The following is an 11625-nucleotide window of genomic DNA, read 5'->3' as shown; positions in this document are numbered from 1 at the left end:
TTACCACCCATTCTGCCCCCTCCCTCTCCCCCACCACCCCCTCAATACCCAGCAGAAACTATTTTGCCCTTATTTATAATTTTGTTGTAGAGAGAGTATAAGCAATAATAGGAAGGAACAAGGGTTTTTGCTGGTTGAGATAAGGATAGCTATACAGGGCATTGACTCACATTGATTTCCTGTGCGTGGGTGTTACCTTCTAGGTTAATTCTTTTTGATCTCACCTTTTCTCTAGTTCCTGGTCACCTTTTCCTTTTGGCCTCTGTTGCTTTTAAGGTATCTGCTTTAGTTTCTCTGCGTTAAGGGCAACAAATGCTAGCTAGCTAGTTTTTTAGGTGTCTTACCTATCCTCACCCCTCCCTTGTGTGCTCTCGCTTTTATCATGTGCTCAAAGTCCAATCCCATTGTTGTGTTTGCCCTTGATCTAATGTCCACATATGAGGGAGAACATACGATTTCTGGTCTTTTGGGCCAGGCTAACCTCACTCAGAATTATGTTCTCCAATTCCATCCATTTACCAGCGAATGATAACATTTCATTCTTCTTCATGGCTGCATAAAATTCCATTGTGTATAGATACCACATTTTCTTGATCCATTCGTCAGTAGTGGGGCATCTTGGCTGTTTCCATAACTTGGCTATTGTGAATAGTGCCGCAATAAACATGGGTGTGCAGGTGCCTCTGGAGTAACCTGTGTCACAGTCTTTTGGGTATATCCCCAAGATTGGTATTGCTGGATCAAATGGTAGATCAATGTTTAGATTTTCAAGTAGCCTCCAAATTTTTTTCCAGAGTGGTTGTACTAGTCTACATTCCCACCAGCAGTGTAAGAGGGTTCCTTTTTCCCCACATCCTCGCCAACACCTGTTGTTGGTGGTGTTGCTGATGATGGCTATTCTAACAGGGGTGAGGTGGAATCTTAGTGTGGTTTTAATTTGCATTTCCTTTATTGATAGAGATGGTGAGCATTTTTTCATGTGTTTTTTCAGCCAGACTTTCTGAAGCAACTGCCGGGCCTTACGCTAGGAGATAGAGAAGTAGAGTAAAAACATAGTCCTTGTGTTCTAGGAGCTCACAGGTTAGTGAATGAACAGACAAAGCGAGAATTACAGCATGGTGAGCTGAGTGTCAGGAGAGGAAAACCCTGGGGCTTTGAAAGCAAGAAAGAGGATGGAGCCAGGGAACAGCTAGGAGTTAGCTGGTGAATCTAAGGCAGGTGCAGCTTATTATCGGGGCAATCTTGTAGTTCTGTGTGGTATAGGAGGGAAGAGTGGAGTTTATGTCAAGAGTAAGGCTAGGTGGGCGCCTGTAATCCTAGATACTCAGGAGTTATACAGATCAGGAGGATGGCGGTTCGAAGCCAGTCTGGGCGAATAGTTCCTGAGACCCTATTTCGAAAAACCCTTCACAAAAATAGGGTTGGTGGAGTGGCTCAAGGTGAAGGTGCTGAGTTCAAGCCCCAGTACTGCAAAAAAAAAAAAAAAAAAAAAAAAGACTGGAGAGCAGGCAAAAGCAAAGTCCAAAAGAACCTCAGGTGATGAGCTGGGAAACCTAATTTCATCTGGAAGGCCATATGAGATGTCTTTGAAGGATTTTAAGCAAAATCACCAGATTTGCCTTTAACAAATTATACCCTGGTAGGGTTGCAAAGGGTAGTGATTTTTTTGGTGGTACTGGGGTTTGAACTCAGGGCCTCACACTTGCTAAGCAGGCGGTTTACCCACTTGAGCCACTCCACCAGCCCTTTCTTGTGTTGGGTATTTTTGAGACAGGGTCTCTCAAACTGTTTGCCTGGAGCTGGCCTTCAACTGCGATCCCCCAGCTCTCTGCATCCTGAGTACCTAGGATTACAGGCTTGAGCCACTGGCACCCAGCTAAACAAATTCTTTGAAGTCTTCAATAATTTTTAGCTCATAATCTAAATCTTATTTGGAGGGAGGGGGTGGGGGCAGGGGGGAGAAATGACCCAAGCCTTGTATGCACATATGAATAATAAAATAATAAAAAATAAATAAATCTTATCTGGAAGAACAATTAGACAAGCCCAAATTAAAGGACATTTTTGTAAAAGAACTGGTCTGTATGCTTCAAAAATGTCAATGGCACAAAAGAAAATGAACAGCAAAGGAAGTCTTCCATATTAAAGGAGACGAGACAAACATGACATCTCAATGTAATGCTGCCTCCTGGATTAGATTATGGGTAGGAAAAAGTTTCTAGAAAAAAAAATTGGAACTAGTGGCAGAATTTGACATTGGTTGTAAATTGCTTGGATATTTGATTATAGATTATACATATTTATAAGGGTTAATTATGCTAATTCATAAAAGTTCACTATGAATTGATTTATCTTGAATCAATGTTAAATTTCCTGAATTTGATCATTGTACTGTGTTTATGTAAGAGACTACCCTCATTGTTTGGAGATATACAATGAATTATTTAAAGCTGAAGGGTTATAATCTCTGAAATTGACCCTGAAATGATTCAGGAAAAAAAAATTAGAACAAAAAATAACTAATAATTATATTATTTATAATAACTTATAAATGATAAAAATAATGAGGATCTTGTTATGCTGTATCTAGCAACAGAGAAAGCAAACATAGCAAAATGTTAACAATACATAAATTAATGTAGGTAAAGTGTGTAAGAAAGATTCTTATAATTTACCTTACAATTTCTCTGTATCTTTAAAGTTTTTTCCAAAATAAAAAGTTTAATTAATCCAGGTACATCTGTAATCCCAGCTACTCAGGAGGTAGGGATGAAGAGTTCAAAGCCAGCCCGGGGAGAATGATGGAGGGGTGAATTCAACTATGATATATTGTAAGAAATTTTGTAAATGTCACAATGTACCCCCAGCACAACAATAATATAATGATAATTTAAAAAAAAACCAGCCTGGACAAATTGTTCCAAAGACCCTCTCTTGCACAAAATTACCCAACACAGGGCTGGTGGAGTGGCTCAAGTGGTAGAGCGCCTGCCAAGCAAGCATGAGGCCCTGAGTTCAAACCCCAGTTCCACCAAAAAAAGTTCAATTAAAAAAGATAAACCAGTCTGGACATTTCCCAGGGCACCTATCTAAAGGGATGATAAAAATCTCACTGGAAATGTAACTTGAAAAAAATCCTGTAGACTTGTGAAAGTCTACAGAAAGATTCCATTTGTGTAACAGTAAAATGGAGAGTAGACTAGTAGTTTCCAGAGAGATCAGGAAGTAGCAGCACGGAGGAAAGTAGAATTTATTGGTTACAAAAGGGAAATATAAAGGATCCTTGGATAGTTCTGTATCTTGCTGTGGTGATGGTCACACACATCTATACATGTGAACTAAGCGTGTGTGTGCACATAAAACTGCAGAAATCTGAATGAGGTAGGAGTGTACGAATGTCAGTTTCCTCATTTGGATATGATAACCATACTTCATGGGGAAAGACTGAATGAAGGACATGTGGGATCCATATTCACGCATGCAAATTTACAATTACCACAAAATAAGTAGGTTTAAAATGGGGGACTTTGTGACATATGAAATAAATCTTAGTAAAATAGTGTTTTTAAAAAATGAGTCTAGTCGTATGGGGGACTTATTGCTATTGCTCTAAGTTACTGTTTGTCACTGGAAGCAGGACCTGGGGAACAATGGGAGGGTGAGTCTTGTCATCATAGTGAGAACATTTTTGGCCTGAAGGTTAGCTTGCCTGCATTCCACAGGACAGAACTGCACCACAAACAATCAGATATGATCCCTCATTAAATACCTGTCAGAAATTCAAATAGCTACACACACACATATAAACAATAACAAATTTGTTTATAATTAAGTATAGAACTTAACCCATTTACAAATAAAACTGAAAGTAGTTTGTCTACAGCTTTAATGTACACATTTTCCAGGAATACAATTCTGTAAAAGGAGGGAAGGTTGTTTTACCTAGAGTTATTCACCATTTCAGAAAATCCTATGAATAGTGACAATACTTTCAGTATCTGAGTCAACACAACATATTTTAAACATTTTTTGGAGGAACTGAGCTTTAAGCTCAGGGCTACGTGCTTGCAAAGTAGGTGCTCTACTGCCTGAGCCACACCTCCAGGGCTACACGACATATTTTAATAAGTCTCCCTGTGAGTTGGCTATTGTTTGTATGTCTATATATTTTACATATGTGCATTTACATACACATGCATTAATGATATCTATTCGTGCAAGCTATATTGTATGTGTTTAGTCTTTTTTTGCAGTACTGGGGTTTGAACTCAGGGCTTGCACTTTGAACCATACCACTCCTTTTTTTTTGTGGTGGGTTTTTCAAGATAGGGTCGTAAGGACTATTTGCCCAGGCTGGCTTTGATCCTCCTGCTCTCTGGCTCCTGAGTAGCTAGGAGTATAGGCATGAGCCACTGGCACCCCACAAGTCTTTATTTTGAGGTCAAATACAAACCAAAGTATTAACCATATTCAATTTTTTTCTTCATTTATTCATATGTTCGTACATTGTTTGGGCCATTTCTCCTTCCTATACCCTCCCTCTCCCCCGACCATATTCAATTGAATATTATCTTCTGAAACCAAACTCATTCATTAGGAGTAGATGTAGGTATCTGACTACTCCACGAAGTCATCCAATACTGACCAGCCTGTGCATCTATGTATAATACATAGTTTTATGTTAATTTCTCTATTAGATTTCTCATCATTGTGACAAAATACCTGACAAAAACAACTTAAGGATTTATCTTGGCTCAAGTTTTCATAGAGTTCAGTCCATCATGACGGGGAGGGTGTAGCAGAGCAAAGCAACTCACAGTGTGGTGGCCAGGAAGCAGAAAGAGAAAGAATGCCTAAGCTAGCTGACTTTTTCCTTTTTCTCTGTTATTCCATCAGGCCCCCAGTCTAGGGGATAGTGTTTCCCACATTTGGGGCAAGTCTTCTTCTTTAGTTAGTGCTCTCTGGAAACCCCTATCAGACACACCCAGAGGTGGGCTTTTACTAATCTCCTAGGTGCTTCTCAGTTCATTCAAGCTAACAAGCAAGATTAACTACCATGATTAGTTTCCTTTTTTCTCCTTTGTATTGTATTACATGGAATAGTACTGTATTTCAATTCTTTCTTTTTTAACTCAGGGCCTCACACTTGCTAGACAGGTGCTCTACCACTGGATCCCCTCCAACAGCCCTGTTTTCTGTTGGGTATTTTCCAGATAAGGGTCTCAAGAACTGTTTTCCTGGGCTAGCTTCCAAACTCCATCCTCCTTGCCTCATGAGTAGCTAGAATTACAGGCATGAGCGACTGGCCCTGGGTTAATGGGGGCATTGGGCCAGGCCAATTACAGACTCACGCCTATAATTCTTACTACTCAGGAGGCAGAGATCAGGAGGATCATGATTCAAAGACAGCCCTGGACAAACAGTTGAGACCCTATCTCAAAAAAAAACCCAGTGATAGAGTGCTTGCCTAGCATGTGCAAGGCCCTGGGTTTGACCCCACAGCACTGCAAAAGCAAAAAAGCAAGCAAACAAAAAAAACCCCAACAACAAAACAAACCAGACTGAAGCCTGAAGGGGTTAGTCCAGCACTACACACAAAGTGTTATAAGAAGGAACAAAACATGAGCTATTCCAGAAGTGATAGATAATGGACAGGTCATTCTGCCTAAAAGTCAGTGTGTTAGGGTATGGAAAATGGGAATGCCAAATCATGAGAGTTTAAGTTGAACATGTGAGCATGTGCATCCATTAGAACTGAATTCAAATCCTGGAGTCAGTTACTTGGTAGTTGAGTTGGGTAAGTTATTCATCCTTCTGAGTTTTAGTTTCATTGCCATGAAAATAGAGATTAACACTCACATCCTCCAGTCTTTTATTTATTTTTGATGGTAATGGGGCTTGAACTCACACTTGCTAGGTAGGCACTTTACCACTTGACCAACTTCTTCAGTCCGCTTTCTGGAAGAGAAGTTTATTACAGTCATCTAGACCTGGGTGGTAGTAAGGGAAATAGCTAGAAAGGTGAATAAATAGAGGTTTGGGTACACAGGGGGGTCAGTGATTAAAAGAAGAGGGTACGGGAGTCAAAGATATGTGTGGGTTTGTGGCTTAGGCAACTGAGAAGGTGCTGGTCATTGAGACAGGTAGTACAAAAAGCAGTAATGGTTTTTAGGGGGAAACAGTGAGTTCAATTTCTGACTTTGCATCTGAGGAGCCCATGGGATGTCATAAGTGCCCAACAGGTACTAGGATATACATCTATGGGTTTAGGAGATGATGTGGGTTTCCGCTAGACTAGGAAGAGTCAATGTATGAACTCATAACTAAAGGCCAAGGGTGATAGTGGGGGATGAGACAGGCCAGGGAAAATAAGAGTGAGAGGAGGTGCAAGGCCTGAGTCCTAGAATACATTTAATGGCTGGGCAGAGAACTGAGATGGAGCACCCTATGGGTAGGAATAAAAAGAATAGTTACGGAGTTACAGAAGCTGATGGAGGACTTTGTGTGTCAACAGAGAGAGCACAGGTAGAGCAAGGTTTGAGAGTGAGATTAGCAAGTAGTTATGGCTGACCTTAATCAGAGGCTTTTCTAGGAGTGTAAGCCAGACTACAGAGGAACAGGAGGGGAGGAAAAGGGCCACCACAGGCAACTCTTTATGGGAAATTGGCGACCAAGGAGATGGGCAGGTGGGGGAAATGTGGACTGAAGTAGCTGGGGTGGAGGGATGGAGAGACAAGCATGACCAACTGCCACTGGAACGGAGTCCGTGGAAAGAGAGAGGTGGAAACTTCAGGGGTGTAAAGAAACACTGATTCATTCAACAATCAGCCGAGCACGCTCTCGAGAACGCGCGTGTGGGCTCCTCACAATCACAGGTCAACGTGAGCTTCATCATTAGGGGAAAATGGCTCCCCTTAAACTATTCCGATTCTGATCCTCACTCCCGAAGACACCCGGTACAGTGCCACACACCGCTCCACCTCAGAATCCCATTGAACACTTCAGGTCGCAAGCAGGTAACGGATCGCTAGCTGGGCCAAGCTACTGACACCAACACTACGGCCTCCCTCAGCTCCGCCTCATTCGCGAGAACAGCTGAAACAGTACAAGGAATAGCCCACGGGCTAAGCTCCGCCCCCTCTCTTTGTTTCTCCTATACGAAGATCTCGCGAGAATAAGAAGACAAATCTCGCGAGCGCAGACCCGGGGGGCCACCTTTGCGAATCTCGCGGTGTTTGCGCGAGACTGCTTCCTTCCTTCCTCCCTTGCTCGTCCTCCTGCTTTCCTCCCCCTCTTCCCCGCCCGGCTTCCCCCTTCTTCCCACGCCGGTCCCCTCCCCGCAGGGATAATATGGTCTCCGGCGATGGACGTGCCAAGTGCAGGTCAGTTTCCGGCTGCGGGTTTGGGTCTGGCTGCTGGAGACGCGCGCCGTGTGCCTTGCGTCTCTGGCTTGGAGTCGGCCCGCGGGCCGACGCCGGGCCCTCGGGGCTTGGGTCGTGTTCCCCTCAGGGCCTGCCTGCCTGCTGGGCGGCATTCGGTGCCCAGGCCGCGAAGCCCGATCTCCCCGCTCCCCACCCCCACTCCAGCGGGACCCAGCGGGACCCGATGCCCCGCCGCACCCCGGGTAGCCGCTGCGGGATGCCAGCGGCTTCCCGGTCCTCCCTGCTGTGACACTAGGGACAGAGAGAGGCCCACCATCTTTCTCTGCCAGCCTTCCCCCGTTTGTGTTCAGTGGGGGTGGGGGCCGCAGTCTTCCTTGCTTTTGAGTGTTACGCAGCCAGTTGTTTATGCCACCGACTGAGTTGGAGCCCCTCCCGCCCTCTCTCTCGGCCCCTGGAAGCCGAATGAGGGGCAGTCAAGGCCGAGCATTAGTCAACCAGGCTCCCGATCGTTTTTTGCAGTGCTCAGCCTCCTCCCCTGTCCACCTCGCTCCACAAAAAAATAAAACCACTATCCATTCTGCAACTGGACTGTGCTTATCTGTGCTCATGCTGGGCGAGGGCCCCAACAGTGTTGAAGGTCCTGCCCACCCGGCGCAGTGAGTCTGCACAAAAGATCGGAAGGTTCTTTTCAGCCTCAAAGTTGCCTCCCCAACCACTTTCCGAGAAAGAATAGTAGGAGCTGGGCCTTTGACGTTGTGGTTCTGCTTGGACTGGTGCAAAACCAGAAGGGTTTGTCTCTTAGGAGAATACGCTAATTTACCTAGCTATTTGGTTGGCCAATTTTTATCTTCAGTTTTAATTCTTGAGAAGTTTTTTTGTTTTGTTTTAGGTTTTGTCTGTTGTTGAACGCCCTGCTAAAAGTTTTGCCTTTTGATTTTTTTTTTTTTAGATCAATCTTCTGATATAATTGTGTTCTCAAATTGTTCTGTCAGGACATGTCTTTCTAAAACATGCCTGAACATCGTTTAAATAATTCTTATTGTCCCTTTTCAGGCATTGTTAACATTTCTTAAGAGTGGCTGATCTGATCAGTGTTTTCTTGACAAGAGTCATGGTTTAGAACTATACTATCCCAATAAGGTGGACACCAGCCACATAGGACTTTAATTAACATGAAATAAATTTAAACGTTCTGTTCCTCAGTCACTGTAGCCACATATCAAGTGCTCAGTGGCCATAGTAGCTGATTGGACAGTACAGATGTAGACTGTTTCCACCATTGCTGGAAAAGTTCTGTTGAGCAAATTTTCAGATATTGAAATAAGACACTTTGTAGCTTTATTTATGAGTAGCCTGTTTAATGGAAGTATATATATATTTTTTTTCAGGATATGCCTTTGATTATCTTATTGAAACTTTAAATGACAGCTCACATAAGAAGTTCTTCAATGTACCTAAACTTGGAGGCACCAAGTATGGTAAGTTTTGCATTTTCTTGGGTTTGTTTAGTCTCTAGTAATTGAAATTCATTTGTCAACTGGAGTTGAAGACATGTTAAATTTGTTTCTACCATGTTGAAACAGGTACACCATTTAAAAAGCTCCTGGGACAACTTTTGTTTGAGGAAGATGTAAGCCTTAATTTCTCATTTAAAAATTTAAGTTAATTGAGTAATATTTTTCTCCTGAGAAACTAATAATTTTTTAAAAGAAAAACTATTGATGTTCTGTAGTGATCGAATGTATATGTAATTTTTCAAGTGAACAGTGCCTAAGTTATTCTTTATGCTACCCTTTGAATAGGAATCATCACCTGAGCCCATTGATTTGAGCTGTTCTCCAGTATTGGGCATGTTTTGCTCTTACCCTTACACTGACACACTGACACTTTAGACATTTGCACACATTCAGTTAGGGTGGTTTCAAAAGAATGAACTTGGCTAACCTCCCAGGCTCTTGACTTCATTGATAGTTGAGTAATTTTCCCAACCAGACCAATGCACGGAAGACCTGTCTAGAAGAGTGATTACTCCTAGCAAACTTGGCAGTGAAAACTACACAAAAAGAAATGCCAAGCCTAGTGTAGTCAGTTTTGTGGGAATATTTTTTAATCTTGATTTTTTTCCCTTTGCATTATTTTAGTTAAATTAAGAGGCTTGTTCTTGTGATTTTTTTCTGTAGGTTTTTATGAATTTAAATATTCTGGACTGCCATGTGCAGTGTTTTTTTGTACGTTGTTAGAAGATTTAGATATTTTGGCATATTTTATTTTGTTTTGGCAGCACAGGCCCACCTTTTTTCTTGAGTTGGGGTCTCATGACCTTTTTTTGCTAGGCTGGACTGGAACTGCACTCCTTCTGATCTCAGCCTCCCATGTAGCTTAGGATAACAGGCGTGCACCACGGCACCCAGTTGTTGATTGAGATTGAATTCCATGAACTGTTTGCCTAGGCTGGCCTTGAATTGCTCTACCACTTGAGACACACCACCAGCCCTATTTTTGTGAGGGGTTTTTCGTTACATGTCCTATTTCCCCGGGCTGGCTTTGAACCATGATCCTCCTAATCTCTGCCTCCTGAGTAGCTAGCATCACAGGCATGAGTCACTGGCGCCCAGCTACGAGTTAACAGAGGTTGGTGTTTTCTTAATGTGTCTTAGTGTTTTCTTAATGGTGTCTTCCATTCACATTCATTTTATCCCTTTAGTGATAAATTTGCATTAGTTTAGGAAAAGTTAAACTGACAGTTTATAAGAAAGTTTTTTTTTTTAATCTCCCTCCTCAAAAATATCTAGTGATTCTGGCCTAGAAGTGTTTTTTTAACCCAAATTTTGTAGATTAGCAAGTTAAAAGAGCATATGTGAATATGGTTTTATTTTTATTTATTTTTGTGGAACTGGGGTTTGAACTCAGCTGTGCTATTTGAATCATGACTCTAGTCCATTTTGCTCTAGTTATTTTGGAGATGGGATTGCACAAACTATTTGCCTTATCTGGCCTTGAACTGCAGTCCTCCCATTCTCAGCTCCAAAGTAGCAATGATTATAGGCATGAGCACCAGTGCCCAGGCATGAGGATGGTTTTAAACTTGAGAATAAATACTTTCTGTGGGTAATTTGTAGAATTGTGCCTGTTTGAACATCGTTAATATTCCCCAAAACAGGGAATCAAAAACAACTAAAAAAACGTATTGAAAGGGAATGATTAATATGAAAGTTAAATTATTTCAGACGGAAAATAAGCTGTAAGGGTATCTGTACATAACTGCACAGAAGCACATTTGTACATAATCTCAGAGCTATCAGAGTTTTACAACCATAATAAATGTAATAGAATGATTATAAATATAAATGCCTTCAAAACAAACTTGTTTTTTATTTCTGTAGGGTCAATATCCTGGTTTATTTTTAGAATATTATTATGAGAGGTTTGTTAATAGTTATTTAAGTAATTTCTTAGTGATTACTTGGAATAAAATTTAAAATTAACTTTGAAAGGAAGCATCTTAGGTAGAAAGCATTTTGCTTGTTTAGCATTAGAATGAAAATTCTTGTTCTGAAGGACCAGATTGAGTGACTTCACAGACTTGTGTTTACAAGAAGATAGTGCTTTGGTAATCACCAAGATTCAGGGCCTTGCCAAGTGCCAGTAGCTCACATCTGTAATTCTAGCTACTTAGAAGGCAGAGATCAGGTGGATTGTAGTTTAGAGCCAGCCCTGGGCAGCTGGTTAGCAGGACCCTACCTTGAAAATACCCAACACAAAAAAGGGCTGGTGGAGTGGCTCAAGCAGTAAGAATGCCTGCCTAACAAGTGTGAGTCCTGAATTCAAATTCCAGTATCACACACACAAAAATAAGGTTCAGGGCCTCTACCTTCTGTGCCCCATTCCACCTTTGCATGCCTGTGAGGTTGAGAATCAGAACCTAAAGATTAACTATTAACAACGGGAATGCATTGTATTCTTCATAGCTGCTGGGAGGAAAGGTAGTTGAGAACCCAGCTGCACGGAGCTGAAAACCTGCTGCATGGTAACTTCAGCAAATAGGGGTTTGTGTTTCTATGTCACCAGTCTCAGCCAGGATATAGGCCTCTCCATTTTGCCTCTGTTTTCTTTTTTTTCCCCCCACAATGGGGATTGAACCCAGGGCCTTCCACATGCTAGGTAAGCACTGTACCACTGAGCTACATCCCCAGCCCTTGGGGTTTTGCGACGGTCTTGCTGTGTGGTCCAGGCTGGTCTTAGA

General features: G+C 42.1%; 1 protein-coding gene and 1 non-coding gene across 4 annotated transcripts in view; both read left to right on the top strand.

Moving 5' to 3' along the window:
- Positions 1 to 2961: 2961 nt before the first annotated feature.
- Positions 2962 to 3034, top strand: Trnaa-agc (transfer RNA alanine (anticodon AGC)). The gene has a single exon. It is a non-coding gene; the product is annotated as a tRNA-Ala (tRNA).
- A 4190-nt stretch (positions 3035 to 7224) lies between these two features.
- Positions 7225 to 11625, top strand: part of Ireb2 (iron responsive element binding protein 2) — a 51452-nt gene continuing 47051 nt past the window's right edge. For 2 of the 3 annotated variants that reach the window (XM_074061608.1, XM_020157576.2), the window contains exons 1-2: positions 7225 to 7382; positions 8771 to 8860. In XM_074061608.1, coding sequence (XP_073917709.1) covers positions 7364 to 7382; positions 8771 to 8860 — 109 coding nt within the window. In that variant the 5' untranslated portion in view covers positions 7225 to 7363. Of the gene's footprint in view, positions 7383 to 8770; positions 8861 to 11625 lie in introns of those variants that run through there. The other variant, XM_020157577.2, reaches the window with a different exon arrangement.

Source organism: Castor canadensis, chromosome 19 (genome assembly GCF_047511655.1).
Source record: "Castor canadensis chromosome 19, mCasCan1.hap1v2, whole genome shotgun sequence".
Taxonomy (NCBI): Eukaryota; Metazoa; Chordata; class Mammalia; order Rodentia; family Castoridae; genus Castor; species Castor canadensis.
The sequence above is the reverse complement of the archived record's forward strand: the minus strand, read 5'-3'. Positions and strand labels throughout refer to the sequence as shown.